Source organism: Astyanax mexicanus, chromosome 1 (assembly GCF_023375975.1).
Source record: "Astyanax mexicanus isolate ESR-SI-001 chromosome 1, AstMex3_surface, whole genome shotgun sequence".
Classification (NCBI taxonomy): domain Eukaryota; kingdom Metazoa; phylum Chordata; class Actinopteri; order Characiformes; family Acestrorhamphidae; genus Astyanax; species Astyanax mexicanus.
Window position 1 is genome coordinate 131,031,594 of NC_064408.1, and position 27,242 is coordinate 131,058,835.

General features: G+C 39.8%; 2 protein-coding genes across 2 annotated transcripts in view; both read right to left on the reverse strand.

Moving 5' to 3' along the window:
• LOC111196442 (NACHT, LRR and PYD domains-containing protein 12-like) overlaps positions 1-27,242 on the reverse strand; it is a 167,197-nt gene that overhangs the window by 60,551 nt on the left and 79,404 nt on the right. The gene's annotated exons all lie outside the window — the stretch shown is intronic.
• LOC125802242 (NACHT, LRR and PYD domains-containing protein 12-like) overlaps positions 1-27,242 on the reverse strand; it is a 63,699-nt gene that overhangs the window by 9,413 nt on the left and 27,044 nt on the right. Inside the window, exon 8 of the mRNA XM_049479643.1 lies at positions 26,472-26,518. Coding sequence (XP_049335600.1) covers positions 26,472-26,518 — 47 coding nt within the window. The remainder of the gene's footprint in view (positions 1-26,471; positions 26,519-27,242) is intronic.

Below are 27,242 nucleotides of genomic sequence, written 5' to 3' on the forward strand. Positions count from 1 at the left end.
ATATTTAAAATGTATCTAACAGACATGAAACATTTCACATTATTAAGATTTTGGAAAATAATAACAACAAAAATATCGATGCTATATATAAAGAAAGGTTTTATGCAATTTATAAATATATTTCATTCTTATAAATAAAAAAATATTGTAAAAAGTTTAATGGAAGGTGACTGACTAGTAGCGCACGCGGCGCACAGCTGTGGGCGCACGAGCCAGTTTTGGTCTCGTGAGGTTTCTGACAGTAACGGTTATTTTACCTCAGCTCCGCTAGTTTGTGGTCTGACAACACGTTTTGACGGTATAACATACAATATTTACAGTTTCCATAGTTAATTTGATTCATTTTTCATTATTGGTATTGTTGTTACTTTTATTACATGTAAATAGTGTTAATTTAAATCGGTGTGTACCTTATATATCTGCTAGCTTGCAAGTTGCTATTTCAAATCTTCGTAAATATACTTTCAGGGGGAGTGTCAATTAGATAGTTTAGCAAAGGACGCTACATTTTATGGTTAGTTAACGTAATAATAATAATAATAATAATAATAATAATAATAATAATAATACGGTGCGCGAATTACGAACAAGATGAGTTTCAGTCAACCCTCAAGAATACGTTCATTATGTAACCCTAGCTAACTTAGCTAGCTAGCTAGTTAGGCTAACGAAACGCTAATCAAAGTCAATGCCATAAAGAGAATCTCTGCCTGGTGAGTTTGAGACTATTTCTAAAGTATACGGTCAAGGCAATTAATTATGTTACCAAATGTAATTTTAGTGTTAAATAAATGATCTATGGCTCGGCTCAGCCGACGCTAACGTTAACATACATTAGCTTGCAAGCTAACTAGCTAACTCTAACATTATCAAGCTAGCTAGGTTTGAGTAGTGGCTAGCTGTCCTACAAGCAAAATATTTAGTTAATGTACGCTTATTGTATGCTTTTGCAACCTAATAATAAGCACTGTTGTACAATTTACAATAAAATGTAGTAAAACAACTATAAATCTCTATAAGTTATATAAAACAAAAACTTACCTCTCAGCCCGAAGCCTGCTCACATCACATAGAAACTCGACCCCAAATGAAATGATGCAACGCCTTCTGCCAGTGCAGAGCAGCAAGGGCAGGAGATAAAACACGGATAAGAATATCTCATTCCCCAGACACGCAAAAATCACTATTTGTTATTTAAGGCATGCTTATAATGTATTTAATGTATTCATGCAAAATATGGCTATTGACAGTTTTGTTTATCTTTTTTTCTCTAGCCCTATTCATCTGGCAGCATGTTCCCTAAAACGGTAAGTCCAATGATCTAGAACGACCCACATTATACTTAATGTTTTATTACTATACAATAATTATAGTTAATTTTATATTTTTAAGTGTTCAATAAACTGGATTTTTTTAAAGATAGACAAATATAACTACATTAATAGACATTACAAGTAATTTAACATTTTACTTTTTGGCATTTGGCATTGCTGGACTTGTGGCTCCGTACCGGGACTTCACTCAAGCTGCTGGAATACAATTCCCGTCTTATCCCGATACTATTGGTTTATATGAACATATATTTACATATCATGTGACAAGCGGCCTCCGACTAACATTTAACATCATTAAGCTCTGATTTCTGATATGATGACAATAATATCTCACATGAGGACCGCTTTGGAGGTGTTTCAATGAACAAACTCATGTAAAATAACTATTTTCGATATATGTTTTTTGTATTTATCTTGGTATTAGTGTTTTAGTCAACAAATAAGCACATACCCTATGCTGGTTACTCTTTAATTTGCGAGCGAGTTCATAAGTCATAAAATAAAGGTATATTATTATTATTATTATTATTATTATTATTATTATTATTATTATTATTATTATTATTATTGTTGTTGTTGTTGTTGTTGTATTGACCCTCCTGTTGTTTTCATTCTTTGTTAGCTATTTTTTGGTCTCAATATAAAATTAAAAATCCATTATTTGAGCTCATAAAATTCAGTTTATGTAAAAAAATACCAAAGGAAATAAAGAAGCTGAATTAATCCTTGGCAGAGCTTAGTGTGCTCGGAGTGGCCCTTATCTAATCTTATTCTTGCATTCATTTACATTCAACTATGTATGCATTCTCTATTCATCAGCCACTACTTCGCAGTAGATTAGATGTGTTTAACCTTCTGAGGGAATTCTCCTCTCCCAAATGTTTGAGTTGGTTGCGCCCACGAGTGGTCTTTTCTGGAGCGATGAAATTAAATATAGCAATAGAATAGGACGAAGCGTCACTGGCTGTGATGGAGGTAAAAAGAGGCCAGGTGGAGCCGAAAAGGCCAGATTAAAAAAAAAAGAAGATGGAAGAAGAAGCTGCCAAATGTTTAAAATTAACGAGCTTGTTTTCCAGAGGACAGACTCTAGTTGCAGCCAGTAAACAGAGATATGGAAATAATCTTGAATTGTCAGCTATTGCGCAACGTTTGCAATGTCGACTTAGCGTAGTTTATTTTGTAGAGCCCAATACACATCATTAACCTCTTAACACGCCCTGATCCACCGACGGCCCAGAAATATGTCATAATTAATATCTGGCTGTGTTTATTAAAATAATTATAGGCACCCAATATGCCATTTTAAAGATTAGAATCTCTGCTTTTAAGTTATCTAGCCTATTTAGCTGTATATCCTTTCAGAAAATAAACATTTAAAGCGAAATATGCCTTGTTTATTAGAATTATTAATCATAATTACCATATTTGCGTTTTTTGTAAGTTATATTCAGTGTTGGGCACGTTACTTTGAAAAAGTAACTAGTTACTAGTTACTTCTCCAAAAAGAGTTACTCCACTATAAAAGTAACCAGTTACAACTGTACCGTAACTGTAACCGTAAAAGTAAATTATGTAATTACTATTATTATTAGAAAAATAACAAGCGAAAATAAACCCAAAATGTTGACAAAAATATAGTCTAACGAATTTCAAAAAAAAAGAAACGAAAAACTCCACACAACCAAAGAAAATTACTAAGACTTGTAATACTGAAAAAAAAAACACGGAAAAAGCAAATTCGCGTCTGGGGATGAAATTAAACAAATTAGACAGGCACTTGTGCGTGTAAAATAAGTAAAGAACGAAATTAATACTAATAAAAAATAAACTATTATTATTATTATTATTATTATTATTATTATTATTATTATTATTATTATTATTATTATTGGCAGTGGTAGTAGAATAATAATACTTGACGCTATTATTAATACCAATTCTTTTTCAAATTATAAAAAAAGTTTTTATTGTTAGAATTCTTATGTTTAATATTATTGAGGCTGTTGCTGGTACAACAATAACAACAACAACAACAACAACAACAACAATAATAATAATAATAATAATAATAATAATAATAATAATAATAATAATAATACATGCTATTAAAATGCCACTTTTTATCATAATCATTTTCATTGCAGTTCCTACAACATAAGCTTTTATATTTGTATCCAGTTGATCTGCATAAATTCATATTCATTTTTTTTACTTCCCCTCTTGTAAATTGTCACTACCAGTTAATATGATTCTAACAATAATATAACCAGACACTTTGCACTACATCTATAATATTTAATGTGGTTCTATTTGTTTTATAAGTTACATCGGAAGCCATTTCCCTGTGGTTTATTTTTTGCCCTCGGTGTGAAACACGCGTTAATATTTAAAATAACAATTGAAATGAATTAGAAAAAATAATCATTGTTTTTCATTTTTGTAATAATTCAGTCAGTTTATTTAGTCAGTATTTAGTATAGCACTTGCCGTGGTATAGCTGTATTAAACCATCATACTGCATGTCCAGTCCGTGGATTTTCATTATATATTAAGTACAGTTAATATATGTTGTATGAAGAGATCACAAAATTGAAAATGAACAAAAATACTTCTTTGTTTATTCTCTTAGGCTTCATCCCAGGGAGAGGAGGCTTGGGACGCTGACAGCGAGCACACCACACATTTTCAAGATCAGTTCATGTTCACAGTTTATTATTGTTACAATAAAGGTTTTTGCATCATCACTTTTTGTGTCTAATTTTACGCTACAAGCATTTACTGTCCCATCATAGTCCGTGTTACCAGGAGGTCCTACAAACGTCCTAAGTATGTTGTATAAACGTCTCCTCAGAGTCCCCTGGATGTTATTTCGGGGTCCTATGAACGTCCTAAGAACGTTAAACAAAACCTTTAAAACACTTCCCATAAGCGTCCCCTTGGAGTCCTCAGGTGGTTCTAGAAACGTCCTAAGAACGTTACTAACAACGTTTAGAGGACTTTCCATCAACGTCCCCTGGACGTCCCGTGAAGGTTCCCTGGTGGTCCTACAAACGTCCTATGAGGACGTCCGCTGCAACATTTTGGCGACCCTACAAAATGCCCGTCCTGGGGACGTTCGCGGTGTTGGTTCGGGGGACGTCCTCCGGACGTGTTTTTGTTAGATGTGATTGCTGACGTAATCATATTGATAGATTCTGTCCAGAGTCCAGTTAACAGCTTGTTGTCCAGTTTTAATGACGTGATCAGCTCCAGCCTGTCTGAGCAACAGGTTCTCATCATGGTGTTGTTCAGCTCTGTGTCCTTCATGAACACAGCAGACAGTCCTTAAGTGTCCTAAAGTCTGTGAGAAGATGAAACAGAGGAAAAGAGTGGATGGAAAGATCTTCTGGCCTGTGTAAGTCTTTACTCCGTGTAGAACAGGCATGCGCTGGATATCTGAGGAGAGGTTTCCAGCACTTCACTCAGAGAGCTTGTTGTCTCCTAGTTCATATGCACTGGTCCCAGAACAGCAGAACAGCAGTGAAGCTTCTCTGCCGCTCAGGGTCACGTTCTCCTCACAGCTCTCACTGTTGATGAAAACACTCTGACCTTCCTGATTCCTGAAAAAGTAAAAACAACCTCCAAAGCCTTGTGTCACTGTGACACAGTTAAAAATAGAGCAAAGATCGTAAAGCTAAATTATTAAGTGAACAGTAAAAATAATAACTGTATATATAAATGTATAAAACAATTAAGAATAAGAGTGTGAAGGTGTGGTTATCTCCAATCACACCCTTAAATATATATATTTATATAACCCACATATCACACCACATACCCCACCATTTAAACCCCACATACATGCCACACTACGTCACACACACACTACACCCCACACTGCACACCCCACACACATACCACACCACCCACACTAGCAACTGTCTGTGAAAACCTTAGCAACCAGTTTAGATAGCAACTGCCTAGAAAACACTTAACAACTTTTCAACGATATTAGCGTACTTTTCCAAGCCAACTTAAAGTTGGTTCAGGAACTTTGCCTTTTCTAGTTCTGGTTTTATTCTTGTTAATATTAGTTTAGGTCATATGTTCCATTCAGGTGCAGTTTTCAGCTCTGCTCTCTTCCTACAGAATAACTTAGTAAACCTTATTGCTATTCTGAGGTGAATCCATGTTCCTATTATCCACATACTTCTTCATTATACTTATTTAATGCCTTATTTACCTTGTTATGAATATCCTGTCAATAATTGTGTGTTATTTTTGTGTTTCTTAATATTTGTGACAAACACGGGAGATCCCTGACCTCATGCAACCCTATGACCCATGGGATTCAAACAAGACTGTTTTTTACCACCTCTGATAATTAATTAACACAATTCATTGTCTTAGTTGACCAATTAATGAACTGAACACAATAGGGTTAATTTCCCCCTACAAAATACAGGTTAAAAAAGAATAATGACTTTGCTCCAGTTCCTGAAGTAAATCTTGCAGGTGGTTCATTAAGGTCACCTCCAGGTGTTCCTTATTTGACCCCTCCTCGCTGAACTCTGCCCGGCAAACTGACATGACAAAGTCTGCATCAGCCTGACACAATAAATCAGATGAATTAGTAAAACAAAAATGTAGAGACTTGTTTTTCTACATGACTTTTTCCTGAATATACCGCAAGTTAAGAGTTAACCAATAGTAAAAACAAAGCTTTTAAATGGAGTGAAACAGAGAATAATATAACATTAAGCATAACGTTTGTATAATATTTAATTGTAAAAGTATCTGCTGCTGTTTGCTGGAAGCTGCTGTTCACTCCGTTTTTGGAAGGACGCTTGAAGCTGGCGGGGTGTTTGAGGGCGTGGTCAGTCTCAGAGGAGGGTTCAGGGAACCGTCAGTCCAGAACCAGCTGACCAATGGAAATTCAGGGGGAAGGCCTTCTTCTAAGCCCCGCCCACCCGTGAAAACTGTGCCAAAACTCAGAAGCAAAAAACTGAAGCAGAAGCAAACAAGAGATTCCAGAAGCAAAAGTCTGTAACAGAAAAATCCCCAAAAAATCCCCAGAAAATTCACAAAAACACATAAATAAAAGCAAAGACTGGCAAAATCCAAACAGAAATAATTTTCAAATAACTGCAAAGAATAATAAAGTAACCAAGTATATTTAAAAATATATATTTGATATATTTTTTTTCTGTTTTGAATTTGCAACATACACTTTTTGCTTTTGATTCTTAACATTTTGATTGCGGATTTTATTTTTTTGCGTAAAACTTTTGGCACATAATTCACTCCATAGTTATGTGACTACTTATTAAAGTAATCAGTTGACGTGTCACGTCATCTATTGATCCAGTCTGTTAAAGTATAAAACATTTAAATAGCTATTTTAATTAAGCTCACCACATACACAGAAACATGTAGTTATGGCCAGGCCAGAAGCATATAAAAACATCATTAAAAAATGTATTTATTTCATGATTAAATTCAAAATGTGAAACTCATCATAAAGATTCATTACATAAAAACTGATCTAATGAAATATTTATTATGAAAATTATGAATATATTCTAATTTGATTAATATACAAAATCAATTGGAACGTTTGGAAGCGCGGACAGGTACCAAGTGGAGAAATAAATCCACATCTCCATAAAGCTTGTCAGAAGAAGGAAGCATGAAGCACCCTGAAATGTCCTGGTATAGGCTGCACAGACATAGGTCTTGATATAACATGAGACCACCACCAGCAGGGGGTTCTTGCGCTATTTTAAAAGTCAAATGTAATGCTTTTAAAGAACTTTTTAGGACCTCAAAAAATATAATTAATTTTTACACTTTTTTCTTTAAATTGTGTTCCCTTGTGATGCAGAAGAGAGCCAACATAGCATGTAAGTTGCATTACGTTAAACAACACACTGAATTGCATATAGGAAGCAAAAAAGAATAATGAAAGAACACTTTAAGCAGTCTCCATTATACATTATTAATCAACTCAAAATGAAAAGCCTGTCCTAAGCCAATAATTTATTAATTTATTTATTAATTAATAATTTATTAATTCTCTTTCCCGATAACTTTAGCTAGATTTCTGCTAACCTCGGTTCTCTAATGTTAGCTAGCTCTTACACTAACCTTAGTCCTCTCTCCAAAATTTCTACTTAACTGAGGTAAAGAACGTCGTTCCTTAACACCTGGCAGGTTAGCCTATCTAGCCTACGGCTTGCTAGTTAAGCTAGCTAGCTTAGCGTTAGAGATCCATTTCCACAATGGCTAAGTCAGCTAGGCAACTAACCTAATTCTGACACGGCAGATCGGCTATGTTAGTTAGGTAGTCTCTAAATCTGTTTCACATTCGTAATGCCATAATATATTTACATATATTCCACAGAACATCATATAAACTAATATGAATACATATATTAGAAGTTACAGGGGGCAGGATGGCGGGGGGATTTCATCGCGTTTTTTTCAACCAATGAGAATGCTGAGCAAGCGGTATTAGGAATTTAATTGGTCAACTGCTGTTGCAACGTCTGATTGGCTGGAGACTTTTGGCAGCTTTGTTGCAGTGAAAAGCTCGGCGCTCGAGCAGAGAACGCTCCGCGAGCACGCAGGGGGAAGTTGAGCGAGCGCGGACGCTCTCGAAACATTAAGAACAGCCAGATACCACACGAGCAAGATATATCCGAGAGCGCGCAGATTCCTACAAGAGGAGAGTTAATCTGAGAGAGAGCATGGTAAACCCGTGAGAGCGCACCTATATTTTACACCTGAGCAAATAAAATCCGTGAGAGCGCACCTATATTTTACACCTGAGCAAATAAAATCCGTGAGAGCGCACCTATATTTTACACCTGAGCAAATAAAATCCGTGAGAGCGCACCTATATTTTACACCTGAGCAAATAAAATCCGTGAGAGCGCACCTATATTTTACACCTGAGCAAATAAAATACGTGAGAGCGCACCTATATTTTACACCTGAGCAAATAAAATCCATGAGAGCGCACCTATATTTTACACCTGAGCCAATAAAATCCGTGAGAGCGCACCTATATTTTACACCTGAGCAAATAAAATCCGTGAGAGCGCACCTATATTTTACACCTGAGCAAATAAAATCCGAGAGCGCACCTATATTTTACACCTGAGCAAATAAAATCCGCGAGAGCGCACCTATATTTTACACCTGAGCAAATAAAATCCGCGAGAGCGCACCTATATTTTACACCTGAGCAAATAAAATCCGTGAGAGCGCACCTATATTTTACACCTGAGCAAATAAAATCCGCGAGAGCGCACCTATATTTTACACCTGAGCAAATAAAATCCGTGAGAGCGCACCTATATTTTACACCTGAGCAAATAAAATCCGTGAGAGCGCACCTATATTTTACACCTGAGCAAATAAAATCCGTGAGAGCGCACCTATATTTTACACCTGAGCAAATAAAATCCGTGAGAGCGCACCTATATTTTACACCTGAGCAAATAAAATCCGTGAGAGCGCACCTATATTTTACACCTGAGCAAATAAAATCCGTGAGAGCGCACCTATATTTTACACCTGAGCAAATAAAATCCGTGAGAGCGCACCTATATTTTACACCTGAGCAAATAAAATCCGTGAGAGCGCACCTATATTTTACACCTGAGCAAATAAAATCCGCGAGAGCGCACCTATATTTTACACCTGAGCAAATAAAATCCGCGAGAGCGCACCTATATTTTACACCTGAGCAAATAAAATCCGCGAGAGCGCACCTATATTTTACACCTGAGCAAATAAAATCCGTGAGAGCGCACCTATATTTTACACCTGAGCAAATAAAATCCGTGAGAGCGCACCTATATTTTACACCTGAGCAAATAAAATCCGTGAGAGCGCACCTATATTTTACACCTGAGCAAATAAAATCCGTGAGAGCGCACCTATATTTTACACCTGAGCAAATAAAATCCGTGAGAGCGCACCTATATTTTACACCTGAGCAAATAAAATCCGTGAGAGCGCACCTATATTTTACACCTGAGCAAATAAAATCCGTGAGAGCGCACCTATATTTTACACCTGAGCAAATAAAATCCGTGAGAGCGCACCTATATTTTACACCTGAGCAAATAAAATCCTTGAGAGCGCACCTATATTTCACACCTGAGCAAATAAAATCCGCGAGAGCGCACCTATATTTTACACCTGAGCAAATAAAATCCGTGAGCGCACCTATATTTTACACCTGAGCAAATAAAATCCGTGAGCGCTGAATGAAGTAGGCTCTTGCATTCAAAAACTCCGCTCTCGACTTTTGGCAGTAAAATGACGCCATATTAGTGGTGTTTTTACCGGAGATGGAGTCGCTCCACACGGTTTACACGTTATCTTGTTTTTTCGCGACGTCAAAGGAGAAATATATCACCTCTCCCCTCTCTCTCTCCCTGCTGCTGAACACTGTGGAGTTAATATCGAGCTCCGTAAGTAACGGCAGGTTAATTCCCGGGTTTTGTATTTAACCGTGCAGCGGTTTTGTCTCGTTTTTATTTTTTTAATACTGTTTTTATTTAGTTATCGTCTCGTTTTTATTTTTTTAATACTGTTTTTATTTAGTTATCGTCTCGTTTTTGTCTTGAAAAAAAGCTTAGTTGACGAAGACTATGACGAAAATTATTCCTCAACGAAATGAACACTGATTCTAAAGCAGTGATTGGTCGATCTCCTCTGATTTACTCTCTTAGATCTCTGAGATCATCACCCCACAATTTGCTGGCTGGATCTCAGACTCTTCTTAATTCTAAAGGGGAACTCTGGTGTGAAATTAAATAATACAGCGCTTTTAGCCAAAGCTCCCAACAGGCCACAATGCTAGGAGCATAAAGTTACCTGTGGAAAGAAATCACTATTTTTACACCATTAATAAGCCTAAAGCTGTTTCACACTTCATGAGTAGAATTCAGAGAGCCCTGATGTTTAAAAAAATAGGCACAGAGAAATTTTAAAGTGATCAGAAAGTTTACTAACTGTGATTTTTAGTGTTGATAATGCTGAGTTCCCTTTCACTCAAAGGGTCTCGCATCACTAATCTACTCATCAATGATGTTCATAAACATCAGGACCTCAGAGCATCTAAGAGCTGTGTGGAAGGAAGAACCTGGATTAGAACTTTCAGAAGAAGAGTGGAATCATGCACTGTGAAAAGGTCCATCACTGTTTACATTTCAGTAGAAACAGAACAGCTTACTTTTATCTAAGTGTTGATAATCTTGTAATAGGTGTTGTAAAGCTCTATGAAATTAGAACATGTATGTTTGGAATAGGGTTGTCACGATACCAAAATTTTGACTTCGATACCGATACCAACTGTAGTATCACGATTCTCGATACCAAAACGATACTTGGAAGAAAAAAAAAAACAATAAAAATATCTGAACATAAAATGTTTATTTTTGACTGAACTGGATTGAACACTGAACAATCGGTGCAAACGTTTTTATTCTAAAATGAAACATTTGAACAAAAAACAAGTTTCGTTATTATAACCTTAACTATAACATAATTATCTACTTCCAATTCCTAAAAACTAAAACTAAAACCAGAGGTAATGGTAGCCTGACTATGTGAACCTGACGGGCGGGCAGAAGTTACGTTCTGAATAAGGAAAATAAAGAGACAGAAGAACATTACAATGTTATGTTCATTTTAACACTCACTGCTCCGTTTTATTAATCAACCGTTTACCAGTGTAACGATCAGGCTACGTGCCTGACCACAGATTTGCGATGGAAACGCGAAAACGTGAACATCTTGAGTTCATGTTTCACAGCCAATGGGATAATGGAGAAATAGAGAAAAACACGGGTCCAAAACAAAACTCCTGCACACTCCTCTCCGTGTTAACGTGATTTACTAGCAGTCGCTAGTCGCTAGTAAATCTTAGTAAAGCTACAGAGTGTATCTTGACTAACTCCACTAACCTGTCGACTTCTCAGCTCTTTGTAGAGATCAGGGTGCTTGTCTGCTAAATGAATGAGCGAAATATGATCAGAATTGTGTTAAATAACACTGTAACATAGAAGCATAGAACTATTATTTAATTAAAATGATTTTTAAGACCAGCTAAACACAGTGCTGCAGGTCAAACGCGGAGGCGTTCACGTGCGAGAGAGAGACAGAGAGAGAGACAGAGAGAGAGAGAAAGAGACACAGCAAGAGTGAGAGAGGGAGAGAGAGAGAGAGAAAGAGACACAGCGAGAGAGAGATTTGCGTGTTCTGATGTGAGCTACTCACAGGTAAAGGTTCTCTTTTATCTCCTCGTGCTCATATTGTAGTCCCACACATAAGTCTGCAGCTCCCTCAGTGTTTTCTGTCGTATTTTGCGGCTAGCGCGAGCGCTTACAACTAACACCGAGGACCGCGAGGTGCCGCCGCGCTTGTGCCGAATCCGCTACTGAATCCGACTCCCGCTTCGCGGACAGAATCGGCACAACACCCTGTACAACTGCGGGAGTGAAAACAGCGCTAATAAATAAAGTAGTTTAGTTTCACTTTCAGTTTTCGTTATTTTCGTTATTTTATTTAAAAATAAAAATATAAATAAAAAACAGATGCCTACATCTCAGACTATTTTCCCACACTTCACTCCTCGCGCCCGTTTTGTCCACAAGTCGCGGACGAGAGACATCTGTTATTTTAGCCGTCGCCATTCTACACTCGCTGCTGCTCTGCTGGCTTGCGCGTGAATCGATTCATTTGTTCAGAACACTAAGTTTATCTGAATCCTGCCACACCGACTGCTGCGGTGTGAATCAGTTTTCTTATGAACTGAATCAAATCGCGCCTACTAATTTGACTCATTTGAAGCTAGTGACTGGGCTATACAGTATCGAAAGCATCGAACGCTAAAGAACCGAATCGTTTGTGATGACGTAGTATCGAAAAAGAATCGAACCTTCGGTACACCGTGCAACTCTAGTTTGGAAAGTTCTGTGTTTATCCCTGTATTCAGTCATTTTATTTACTTTTAGTTATTTCTTCTTCTTTATGTAATTGTGTAAAATTCATGCATTGTATTGTTGCATGTATTTGTAAATTCAGACCTGAAAATGTATAAATCAAGTAAAAAAAAAGACTCAGGACTCAAATACTGCAACTCAAATACTTTATTAAATACATATGGGTACAGTGGGTTCTCTAAACGAGCAGATTCAACACCAGTAAACAGCAGCCAGAGAAAATCAACATACCATAAACGATATATATATAGTACATATTACAATATATATATATATGTCACGATTTCAATGTTTCATCGAAATCGATGGAAAGTATGTCATGGTCTCGAGCCTCGAAGTGAAAAAGAGGATGGACGATACCTCCCTCTAAGCTACGCTAATGGTGCAGCACACTGTAGCCGACGCCGCGGACATTGTGACTGATAAAGGGATTTATGTATCGGGTGGTTAGGTGGGCGGACTGTATAGGTGTTGGTAGATGGTATGGTGTCTTCCTGGTGCGTCGGTAAGAACGCAGAAGAGTCGAGAATGAAGTTTAAGGCAGTTTAATGAACTTGAAGACAGCACAGTAATACACAAGGGTCAAATTTGGCTTTACAGATGATCGCAAATACGTGTGTGTGGATGTGTGTATGTGTGTGTGTGTGTGTGTGTGTGTGGTCTAAGAAAGGAAGGAAGCAAAAATATACAAACTCTGTGTAAATAAACAAACTCTGAAATAAATACATCCAGGCTGGTTATTTAAGGCACAACTAGCTTCCATTGGAAATCTATAAGGCTACTATGTGCTGGGGAAACACTGCCAACTGGTGGCAAACACACGGTCATTACACATAATACTGGCGCCCATTAAACAGCTATTACAGGCGTGAAAACCTCCACATTAAAACACACGATGGTATTTAGGCTATACTAACACAAATGACAGCTATTAGCACTTTAAAAAGAACAATTAAGGCTTAATGAACTGAAAATAAGGCTCTACAGATTACAAACACAGTCGCAGAAATATTCTACAAGGCTCTACATTACTTTCAGTTTCACTTTCAGGCTAGCGAAATTACACTATCAAAATGGACTAAATTATCAAACATTTAAACATTAAAACAGGACAAATAATACTCACAAATCTTCAATGACGCACACAAGGAACAAAATTTGACTTTAGAAGGTAAATGAAATGACTCTTCACGGAGAAACGTGGAGCCAAACGTCCGTAGCACTCTGCCTGGGAGCAGCTCTCACTGACTGAACTGCCCCTCACTCAAGACACGTGAACACTGAACTTCCCGCGACATGTGAGGACGTAATGACGAGCTCAGAATCTTCAGCGCAGCCAATGGCCTTTCTAACAGTGACTGCTCAAAGAGCAGCTCTTTCTCCAGAGAATGTGAACATTCTCATCTTCTTAAAGAAAAACTTAAAACATATATAAAAATAACAGCTGTTTTGTCTAGCCTCAAATATGTTAATAGTTTTGGTACCTTAAGGAGCATCTTTCTCTCAGATAAAGTTAATAATATATCTTTGTTAAAGAAAAAGTCTTAAAGTCTTATTTTTCATGTTTAACTGTTATAGTAGGATAGAGTTCAGTTTGTTAAGGCTCTAATTGTTCTATTATTTTGTACATGACTGTTCCTGTATTTTTGTATTATTTATTTTATTATGTTGCACATTGCTGTTTTAATAGTGCACACTGCTGCTACCAAAAAAAGCCACTAGATGGCATTACATATATTTCTAAATTAAATTATTAAAATGTGACATTAGTGCTTAATGTGGTGTATTACAGATCACTTGTATCACTTTGCATCACTTATATCAAGCCCACCTTTTGAAATAAGATATTGTAAATTTGATGAATCAAACCAATGACTGACCATAGACTAATCTAAAACTGGCATAGGCCTCTCTGCTGTAAAAAAAAAGAACAAAGAAAATCGAGAATCGAATCGTGATCCTAATATCAGAAATAAAATGGAATCGAGGATTTAGAGAATCGTGATATATATATATATATATATTACAATAATCACTAACAGTGTGCTGAATGATAAAGGAATAAGGACTTTTTTGTGATTATATATATTTATTATTGAAAGAATGTAAAATACAGTTTATCATATACAGATAAAGAATAGATGAAACAAAGCGGTTAAAAAATTAAGAAGAGCAAAAGAGAAAAACAAAAAACAAAAAGTGACATTTAAAATTTAACCCACAGCAATGGTGCTGTCACACACACACACACACTACACACACACACTACACACACTATACACACACACACACACACACACTCACTATACACACACACACACACACACACACACTCACTATACACACACACACACACACACACTCACTATACACACATACTTCCGGCGCCGACGCGAGTGGCTGCCTGTTCCAGTAGCTCCGTCTCTTTGTGTGTTTTTCTGAGTTTTTTTACGTTTATTTATCGTCTCTGTGCTACTACACACGTCTAGTGTGCATCTTATTTATATCCTAAGGATATTTTTTGTGTAAATATGCGGGGCAGCGAGGAATACCGTGTTTATTCCCGGGAAGAACTGCTAGCCCTCCGACCCGCGGGACGTGGGGGCATTGTCCACACAATACCGGATGATCTGAGAAGGAGGTACCGAGGTTGCAGGGCCGGCGCTATGCTAAAGGCTAAGCTAAAGGCTAAGAAGTCGGAGCAGCGCTGGAGGTACAAACCCTCAGTTCCGTCGGTGGTTATGGGGAATGTCAACTCACTGACCAACAAAACCGACGAGCTAGCCTGTCTGGTGAAGAATCAGAAGCTCTACAGGGAGTGTAGCGTGCTGTGTTTCACCGAGACCTGGCTCACCCCCGACACGCCGGATGCTAACGTGCAGCTACCCGGCTTTTCTTCAGTGAGGGCGGATCGGGACCCGGTGCATTGCGGGAAGCGGAAAGGTGGAGGAATCGCGCTGTTTATTAACAACAGATGGTGCAACCCTGGACATGTGTACGTGAAGGAGGTGATCTGCTGTCGGGATATTGAACTGTTAGCGGTGAGTCTCCGACCTTATTACATGCCGCGGGAGCTCTCTCACGCGATCCTCGTGTGTGTTTACATCCAGCCGAGAGCGGACGTGCAGGCGGCGTGTGATGTCATCCACTCCACCGTCGCAGCGCTGCAGACACAGCACCCTAACGCCTTCTATGTGATCACTGGTGACTTTAATCACGTAACGCTGGACTCTACCCTGCCTGCCTTTTTCCAGTTTGTGGACTGTCCCACCAGGAAAAACAGGACCATAGACTTGCTGTATGCTAATGTGAAGGATGCATACAGGGCTATTCCACTACCACCGCTGGGGAAATCAGATCACAATCTGGTGTTCCTGCAGCCTCAGTACAAACCACTGGTACTGAGGCAGCCCACTACCACACGCTCATTCAGAGTCTGGTCTCCTGAAGCAGAAGAAGCCCTAAGGGACTGCTATGACACCACTGACTGGAGCGTGCTGCTGCACCCACATGGTGAGGACATTGAGGGGGTGACTCACTGTGTTACGGACTACTTGAATTTCTGTATGGATGTTGCTGTTCCCACAAAGACTGTACGCTGCTTTCCAAACAACAAACCCTGGATTACCAGCTCCGTCAAGGACCTCCTCAACCAAAAGAAGAGGGCGTTCAAAGACAGAAACTTGGTAGAGCTGAAGCGCGTACAGGGGGAACTCAAGGTACGTCTTAAAGAGGCCAAGGAGTCTTACAGGAAGAAGGTGGAAAGAAAGCTGCAAGACAACAACATGAAGGAAGTCTGGGGTGCAATGAAAACCATCACTGGGTGCAAGAACAACAACGGCAACCCAGTAGATGGCGGTGTGGACAGAGCAAACCAGTTCAACAACTTTTACAACAGGTTTGACTGTCCTGCTCCTGCTGCCCCCTCCTCCTACCCTCCTGCAGCATCACCAACATCATCTCCATCTCTACCATCATCACCACCATCTCCATCACCTTCAACTCCAACTCCACCATCTTCATCACCACCACCATTACCCTCACCTCCATCTTCATCAACATCATCACCGTCATCATCATCACCACCACCCTCACCTCCATCATCATCTTCATCACCATCAGCACAATCACCCTCACATCCACCATCTTCATCAGCACCATCATCACCCTCACCTCCACCATCTTCGTCATCACCACCATCAACACTATCAACTGGCAGACAAATCATCTCCTCCAGTCCACCAACCTTTACTGCTGACCAGGTCAGGAGACAGCTGAGGAGACTTCACCCCAGGAAGGCAGCTGGCCCGGGCAGAGTGTGCCCCAGAATGCTCAAGGCATGTGCTGTTCAACTGGGTGAGCCCCTCCAACATGTTTTTAACCTGAGTCTGCGTATAGGGAGAGTTCCTGCCACGTGGAAGACAACCTGTCTCATTCCTGTTCCCAAGAAGGCACACCCGAAGGAGCTGAATGACTACAGGCCTGTTGCTTTGACATCTCACGTGATGAAGACCATGGAGCGACTGCTGCTGGACCAACTCAGACCTCAGGTCCACCATGCTGAGGACCCACTGCAGTTTGCGTACCGGGAAAAGGTGGGAGTGGAAGATGCCATCCTCTATCTCCTGCACAGAGCTCACTCTCATCTGGACAAGGGGGGGAGGTGCTGTGAGGGTCATGTTCTTCGACTTCTCCAGTGCCTTCAACACCATCCAGCCCCTACTACTGAGAGACAAGCTGATGGAGATAGAGGTGGATATGCACCTGGTCACCTGGATCACTGACTACCTTACTGGGAGACCACAACATGTCAGGATCAGGGACTGCTCCTCTGATACAGTGATCAGCAGCACAGGAGCACCACAGGGGACTGTTCTCTCTCCAGTCCTGTTCACACTGTACACATCAGACTTCAAATACCACTCGGAGTCATGCCACATGCAGAAGTTCTCTGACGACACTGCAATCGTGGGGTGTGTGCGTAATGGTGATGAGAGGGAGTACAGAAGCCTGGTTGAGGAATTTGTGATGTGGTGCAAGATGAACCATCTGCAGCTGAACATCTCCAAAACCAAGGAGATGTGCATAGACTTCAGGAGGTCCAGGCCCTCTGCTCAGCAGCCAATCTCCATCGAGGGGGTCGACGTGGAGGTGGTCAAATCCTACAAATACCTTGGTGTGCACCTGGACGACAGGCTGGACTGGTCAGTGAACACTGACTCCCTCTACAGGAAGGCTCAGAGCAGACTGTACTTCCTCAGAAGGCTCAGGGCTTTCAACATCTGCCAGAAACTCCTCCTGATGTTCTACCAGTCTGTGGTAGCCAGCGTCCTCTTTTACACTGTTGTGTGTTGGGGAGGCAGCATCAGCAAGAGGGATGCTGGACGACTGGACAGGCTGGTGAGGAAAGCTGGTTCTGTGCTGGGATTAGAGCTGGAGTGCTTAACACCACTGGCAGAGAGGAGAGCCCTCAGCAAGCTGCTGAACATCATGGACAATGTTCACCACCCTCTGCACAGCACCATCACCAGGCAGAGGAGCTCATTCAGCGGCAGACTGCTGTCCCAGTCCTGCTCCACAGACAGACTCCGAAAGTCTTTTGTTCCTCAGGCCATAAGACTGTTCAACTCCTCTCAGCACAGCAAACTAAAGACTCTGTGAAACTTTTTCATTCCGGCCACTCTGGCCACACCATGGACACACCCCCAGCTATGGACACACTCTCAGCCTTGCTGATGCCTAGAACACTTTTTATAGTTCTACCATATTTTGCACTAGTAGTTCATTCACTAGTTAATTCATCTACTGTTTACGTATCTTTTGCACTGTTTACGTATCTTGTGCACTGCTTAATTTAAGTTATTATATAACTGTGTATTTGCACTTTCTGTTTGGCTGACATCAGTTATCCTCACCTTATGCACATCAACTGGTGTTCACTGTCTATTGTGTTCAACTGCACTACCTCCATTCAACTGCACTACCTCCATTCTCCATCTCCATTACACACACACACACGAAGACTGTACATTTACACTTTATATTCTATTTCTTATTTGATTGTATTTATATGTATCTTTATATTTTATATTTTATCTTTTTTAACTTTGTGTATTGAGTAACCTGCTGCTGGATGCCAAGAATTTCCCCCCGGGGATCAATAAAGTATCTATCTATCTATCTATCTATCTATCTATCTATCTATCTATCTATCTATCTATCTATCTATCTATCTATCTATCTATCTATCTATCTATCACACACACACACTATACACAGACACATTCACTGCGCACACACACACACACACTCACTATACACACACACACACACACACTATACACACACACACACACACACACACACACTCACTATACACACACACACACACTCACTCACTATACACACACACACACTATACACAGACACATTCACTGCGCACACACACACACACACACACACTATAAACACATACACACAGATAAACACACAGACACACACACACACACACTGATATATACACACAGATAAACACACACACACACACACACACACACTGATATATACACACACACATACACACACACTATACACACTATACACACACATACAATACACAGAAACACACACAGATAAACACACACACACACACACACACTACAAACACACACACACACACACACACACACACACACACACACACACACACAGGGTTATTCTATTTTACACAGAGTCACTGAGGAGCCAGGATAATAAACCCTAATCCCTGCATAGAGGGGCTGAGTAAAGGTGGTGTAGAATGTGTGTAAGTGTGTGAGAGTGTGTGAGTGTGTATCAGAGGAGACTCTGTAGAAGGACAGAGTGCCGGAGGGACAGTCCACATACACTCCTACTCTCCTACAGCCGGAGGGACGAGTGGAGAGATCAGTGCTGTTATTATTGTGTTGAACATAGTAACTGTTATCAGAGCAGTACAGACTCCAGGAGTTTATATTCCCTCCAAACCGACAGTCTGATCCTCCTTTCCTGCTGATGGTTTTATAACTCAGAGCTACAACAGCTTCTCCTCCAAATATCCCTCCTCTCCACTCAGCCTCCCAGTAACAGCGTCCAGTTACACCAGTAACACCAGTTACACCAGTTACACCAGTATCACCAGTTACTCTCTCTCTACTCAGAACCTGCAGATAATTATCAAATCTCTCTGGATGATCAGGATACGACTGCAGCTCCTCTCTCCTCTCCACCCTCCTGTTCTCCTCACTCAGAGAGAGATAACGGTTTACTGTGTTTAGATCCAGTGTGAAATCACAGAACCCTGAAAACAAGAACACACACATTACACACACATTACACACACATTACACACACTACACACACTACACACACATTACAAACTCTACACACATTACACACACTCTACACACACATTACACACACTACACACATTACACACACTACACACACATTACACACACATTACACACACACTACACACACATTACAAACACTACACACACACACACACTACACACACACACACACACTACACAAACTACACACATTACACACACTACACACACATTACACACACATTACAAACACTACACACACATTACACACAGTACACACATTACACACACTCTACACACACATTACACACACATTACACACACTACACACACATTACACACACATTACACACACACTACACACACTACACACACACTACACACACACACTACACACATTACACACTACACGCATTACACACACATTACACACACTACACACACATTACACACACACTACACACACACTACACACATTACACACACTACACACACATTACACACACATTACACACACACTACACACACACTACACACACACTACACACACATTACACACACTACACACATTACACACACATTACACACACACACACATTACACACACACTACACACAAACTACACATTACACACACATTACACATTACACACACATTACACTACACACACAACACACACATTACACACACTACACACACATTACACAGATTACACACACACTACAGACATTACACACACACTACAAACACATTACACACACACTACACACACATTACACACACTACACACACATTACACACACTACACAAACATTACACACACACACTACACACACTACACACACACACACTACACACATTACACACACACTACAGACATCAAACACACATTACACACAGACGACACACATTAAACACACACACATTACACACACACACAGTGTGTGTAATGTGAGTGTGTAGTGTGTCTTAGGGTTGTCACGATACCAAAATTTTGACTTCGATACCGATACCAACTGTAGTATCACGATTCTCGATACCAAAACGATACTTGGAAGAAAAAAAACAATAAAAATATCTGAACATAAAATGTTTATTTTTGACTGAACTGGATTGAACACTGAACAATCGGTGCAAACGTTTTTATTCTAAAATGAAACATTTGAACAAAAAACAAGTTTCGTTATTATAACCTTAACTATAACATAATTATCTAAACACTTATCTACCAAAACCAGAGGTAATGGTAGCCTGACTATGTGAACCTGACGGGCGGGCAGAAGTTAAGTTCTGAATAAGGAAAATAAAGAGACAGAAGAACATTACAATGTTATGTTCATTTTAACACTCACTGCTCCGTTTTATTAATCAACCGTTTACCGTTTTTAATAAGCCCATGTTCAGTGTAACGATCAAGCAGGCTACGTGCCTGACCACAGATTTGCGATGGAAACGCGAAAATTAGCAAAATATGATCAGAATTATGTTAAATAATACTGTAACATAGATGCATAGAACTAATATTTAATTAAAATGATTTTTAAGAACAGCTAAACACAGTGCTGCAGGTCAAACGCGGAGGCGTTCACGTGCGAGAGAGAGAGACAGAGAGAGACACAGAGAGAGAGACACAGCGAGAGAGAGAGAGATTTGCGTGTTCTGATGTGAGCTACTCACAGGTAAAGGTTCTCTTTTATCTCCTCGTGCTCATATTCTAGTCCCACACATAAGTCTGCAGCTCCCTCAGTGTTTTCTGTCGTATTTTGCGGCTAGCGCGAGCGCTTACAACTAACACCGCGGACCGCGAGGTGCCGCCGCGCTTGTGCCGAATTCGCTACTGAATCCGACTCCCGCTTCGCGGACAGAATCGGCACAACACCCCCGCTGTACAACTGCGGGAGTGAAAACAGCGCTTATAATTAAAGTAGTTTAGTTTCACTTTCAGTTTTCGTTATTTTATTTAAAAATAAAAATATAAATAAAAAACAGATGCCTACATCTAAGACTATTTTCTGGAGCCCGAACCCGACCCGGCCCGAGGAATGTGGTGGGAAATCTCGGCCCGAACGTGCCTCGGGTCAGTTCGGGTTCAGGCAGCGAATCTAAGCTCTACTCCTCTGCACTGGATAGACTTATAACACCGTGTACAAACTGGGTTTGTGGTGTTGGTCGGATTCCCTTCTTTATCAGCGATGTAAGCAAGATTTGCCCACACTTCACTCCTCGCGCCCGTTTTGTCCACAAGTTGTACACTAAGTTTATCTGAATCCTGCCACACCGACTGCTGCGGTGTGAATCAGTTTTCTTATGAACTGAATCAAATCGCGCCTACTAATTTGACTCATTAGAAGCTAGTGACTGGGCTATATACAGTATCGAAAGCATCGAACGCTAAAGAACCGAATCGTTTGTGATGACGTAGTATCGAAAAAGAATCGAACCTTCGGTACACCGTGCAACTCTAGTGTGTATGTGAGTGTGTAGAGTGTGTAGTGTGTGTAGTGTGTGTAGAGTGTAGTGTGTGTAGTGTGTGTATGTGAGTGTGTAGTGTGTGTAGTGTGTGTAGAGTGTGTAGTGTGTGTAGTGTGTGTATGTGAGTGTGTACAGTGTGTACAGTGTGTATGTGAGTGTGTAGTGTGTGTAGAGTGTGTGAGTGTGTAGAGTGTGTATGTGAGTGTGTACAGTGTGTAGTGTGTGTAGTGTGTGTAGTGTGTGTATGTGAGTGTGTAGTGTGTGTAGTGTGTGTGTAGTGTGTGTGTGTGTAGTGTGTGTGTAGTGTGTGTGTGTGTGTGTGTAGTGTGTGTAGTGTGTAGTGTGTGTAGTGTGTGTGTAGTGTTTAGTGTGTGTAGTGTGTAGTGTGTCTATGTGAGTGTGTAGTGTGTAGTGTGTGTAGTGTGTGTGTAGTGTGTGTGTAGTGTGTGTGTAGTGTGTAGTGTGTGTAGTGTGTGTGTGTGTAGTGTGTGTAGAGTGTGTTGTGTGTGTGTGTGTAGTGTGTGTAGTGTGTAGTGTGTGTATGTGAGTGTGTAGTGTGTGTAGTGTGTGTGTGAGTGTGTAGTGTGTGTGTATTACACACACTACACACACACTACACACATTACACACACTACACAAACACTACACACACATTACACACACATTACACACACTACACACATTACACACACTACACACACATTACACACACATTACACACACTACACACATTACACACACATTACACAGATTACACACACTACACACACATTACACACACATTACACACACTACACACATTACACACACTACACACACAACACACACTACACACACGTTACACACACATTACACACACACACTACACACACTACACACATTACACACACATTACACACACACTACACACATTACACAAAAACACACAAAAACACACACATTACACACACACTACACACATTACACACACATTACACACACATTACACACATTACACACAATACACACAATACACACACATTACACACACATTACACACATTACACACACATTACACACACTACACACACATTACACACACACTACACACATTACACACACTACACACACGCTACACACATTACACAAATTACACTACACACATTACACACACACTACACACACATTACACACACATTACACACATTACACACACTACACACACACACTACACACATTACACACATACTACACACATACTACACACATTACACACACTACACACAAAACTACACACACATTACACACACTACACACACACTACACACACATTACACACACTACACACACACATTACACACACTACACACACAACACACAAACACACACACAAACACACACACATTACACACACACTACAGACATCAAACACACATTACACACAGACGACACACATTAAACACACACACATTACACACACACAGTGTGTGTAATGTGAGTGTGTAGTGTGTATGTGAGTGTGTAGTGTGAGTAGTGTGTGTATGCGAGTGTGTAGTGTGTGTATGTGAGTGTGTAGTGTGTGTATGTGAGTGTGTGTAGTGTGTGTAGGTGAGTATGTGAGTGTGTAGTGTGTGTAGTGTGTGTAGTGTGTGTGAGTGTGTGTAGTGTGTGTGTAGTGTGTATAGTGTGTGTGTAGTGTGTGTAGTGTGTGTGTGTGTAGTGTGTGTAGTGTGTGTGTAGTGTGTAGTGTGTGTAGTGTGTGTAGTGTGTGTGTGTGTAGTGTGTGTTTGTAGTGTGTGTAGTGTGTGTAGAGTGTGTAGAGTGTGTAGTGTGTGTGTAGTGTGTGTAGTGTGTATGTGAGTGTGTAGTGTGTGTAGTGTGTGTAGTGTGTAGTGTGTGTAGTGTGTGTAGTGTGTGTGTAGTGTGTAGTGTGTGTAGTGTGTGTGTAGTGTGTAGTGTGTGTACTAGGGCTGCACGATATGTAAAATGTTACATTGTATTGTTTTAGTTTTCTGAGATGTATATTGTGATATTACACAATGCAGGACCCGTGATGTCACCGGCCCCGCCCCCACCCGCACGCTGTCTCACCACAGAGACCCGGACCGTTTCCCAATACACAAGAACACAAGTCTGGTCTCCTGTACTTGGTGAGTACGGACTTGGGAAGTTGGGATGGCGAGTGTGTACTCCGAGGACGGGAGGAGCTGAAAACACAGGAGCACATTTTCACCTAGCCGCTTTCTTAACAAATAAACACATATCTGAAGTCTAAAGCCCTACATTCTCCCTAAAAATAACTTCAAACATTATTTTACCACACAGCAGTACTGTTTTAAAAACATACAGGTGCTTCTCCTCCTGCATTACACTGATACTGCTGAGAGGTGCATTCTGGGATATCGGGCTGTGACAAGTTCACACAAGTCACCTTCCATGCATCCTCTATGAAGTGGGAGGAGCAAGAACACATCCGGGTATTAGTTGTGTGCTTGGCTAACTGTGATCTTCTGAATTGGAACAGTTCTTGGGCTGCGACTGATGACGTTTCCCGAGTCCACAAGAACACAAGTACTGACAAGAACCGGACCGACCGAGAGCTGAGTCAGCGCTTTAGAGTCAGCTAATCACTCAAAACCCGAGAAAAACAGCAGAACAGCCATAACTAAGCATTTAAATGGCCTTTTAAAATGTAAATAAGAGCGTTTATTTTTCTGGGATTAAAAGCATGAATTCAGCTTTAACTGGAAATATCTGCACTGCTAAACTGTGCGGAACTGAGGTGCACAGCTTTATACTCGCTGTCTCAGGCCGTTACAGGGTTCATACGCTTTTCAACTAAAACATTTCCACGACTTTTCTAAACGTTTTGTTGGAATTTAAACATGTACAAAAATACACTAGTGTATGAAGATCTGCCAGAGACAAAGAATTCTTGGTGTACAGACACAGCTGTCACAAAGCAGCAGAGACGGCCGAGTGAGTAAACAAAGCTGACCTATGACCTAGGTGATCTAACTATGGAGAAACAACATGGTCAGTCCTTATAAGGAAAAAACCAAAAGGGTCTGTCCTAACGTAGAAGTAGGGTCAAAAGGTAAAGATAGATTTGTGCATTCAAATCACCAGGTATGTACGTACTATGCTGTACAAGATTGTATAAATGTTCCTGGTCCGAGGAGAGGAGTTAGTTGGTAACAGACGGTCAGGGGTTACGTGCTCACTGCAATAAAGCCTGCATCTCTTTGTTCCTGAAGTCTGCTTACTTTTTGTTTGGTAAAGACTAGTTTTTGATAAAGAAGGAAAACAAAAAAAAAAAACAACAGTTTCCATGACCGTCTTTAAAATATCAGTGCAGACATGAATAATAAAACTAAAAATGTTAAAACTGTTTATAGTAGGCTTATATCTTACTTAAAATGTATTTAAATAAAAAAACATTTCTTTCAGCAATGCTGACAATTTTCTATAATGAAATGTGTGTTAAATCCTGAGAGCTCTATTGTGTACAACTGAGTTAACTCTGAGCTGATTCCAACACCAGGAGAACTGAACAGTTTACAGTATAATAATCAATATGAGAAGCAACCAGCTAATAATTTATTTATTTTTCCTTTTAAAATGGGCACAAAAATAAAATATTAAAGCAGATTTTTTTGGTCACAGAGATTTTTTTTTCTATTGAACTATTTAACATGTAATACGTTTAATATAAAACCTCACTTATCAATTAGTAGAATGAAGCAAAAGTAATCAAATGTCACTTACTTTTAGAGCCACTCTAAAATATTAGTAAAGAAAACTACACTGTTGCATCGAGCTCTCAGGTTATGTTGTAACAGAAACTAAAACAGAACTAGTCATTTTCCTTTTAATTTGAACATTTATTTTTTAATGAACACGATGGAAACCTTGATTTAACATGTCCCTTTGGTCACATTATTTTCAGGTGAGTTTATTTCATTTAATAATTCTGTTGAAGCACAGTTCAAAATCAATGTCAGATTTTCATTTGTCCATTTTCACAGAATATTTATTTATTATTACTTTTGTCAGATTTAAGTTATTTCTGTGACCATTGTAGGTTTTTCTTTTATTAACCACGGTGTACCAACAATTTTGTCCGCATGTGTAGTGTGTGTGTGTGTGTGAGTGTGAGTGTAGTGTGTGTGTGTGTGTGTGTGTGAGTGTAGTGTGTGTGTGTGTGTGTGTGTGAGTGTAGTGTGTGTGTGTGTGTGTGTGTGAGTGTAGTGTGAGTGTAGTGTGTGTGTGTGTGTGTGTGTGTGTGTGTGTGAGTGTAATGTGTGTGTGTGTGAGAGAGAGAGAAAACTTACATTTCTTTAATCCAGGTTTGATTCTGATCTCGCCTCCATGTTCCATTCTAAACACACACACACACACACACACACACACACACACACACCACACACCACACACACACACACACACACACACACACACACACACACAGATCAGCAGGGTGTGAGAGTGAAATGCAGAGTTTCTCTCTCTGGGTTTATATTAGTGAACATGGTGAAGGAATATGAAGTTCTGGATTTTCCTGATACACAATAATTAACGTTAATCCTTAAGAAGAAACACCCACTCCTTTATAACACCATTAACACAATTAGAGGAAACCAGAGCCTCAGATTTAAATTTTAATATCTAATAACAGATTCAATATGCTGTCACACTTTAGCTTGTTCTTTTATTCCCAGCCTCTAGGGGGCGTGAGGGAGAATTATAGGGTCTCTGTTTAGAACAGGTGAAGAAGTAAAGGCTGAACCATAAAGATCCAGCTACAAAGGAAACATGGAGTCTTCAACTTTTAACCAACAAACATGTGGACTTTACTTTACTCTAAACTCTGATGAGCTCAATCCATTTTATTAACACCTGAAATGCTGTGATTTATGAATAACTTACATTGAGGTTTCATCACGCTACAAACTCTGTAGTCCAGAACTCTAATCTTTACGTTCTGTCTACGGGCAAACTCTGATCCTGAACTTGGATTATTATTATTCCTGTGTTGATCTGAAGCTGGATGATATGAGTTGCTTTCAGCTTATAATATTATTTCAGTTTAAAATACAAAATCC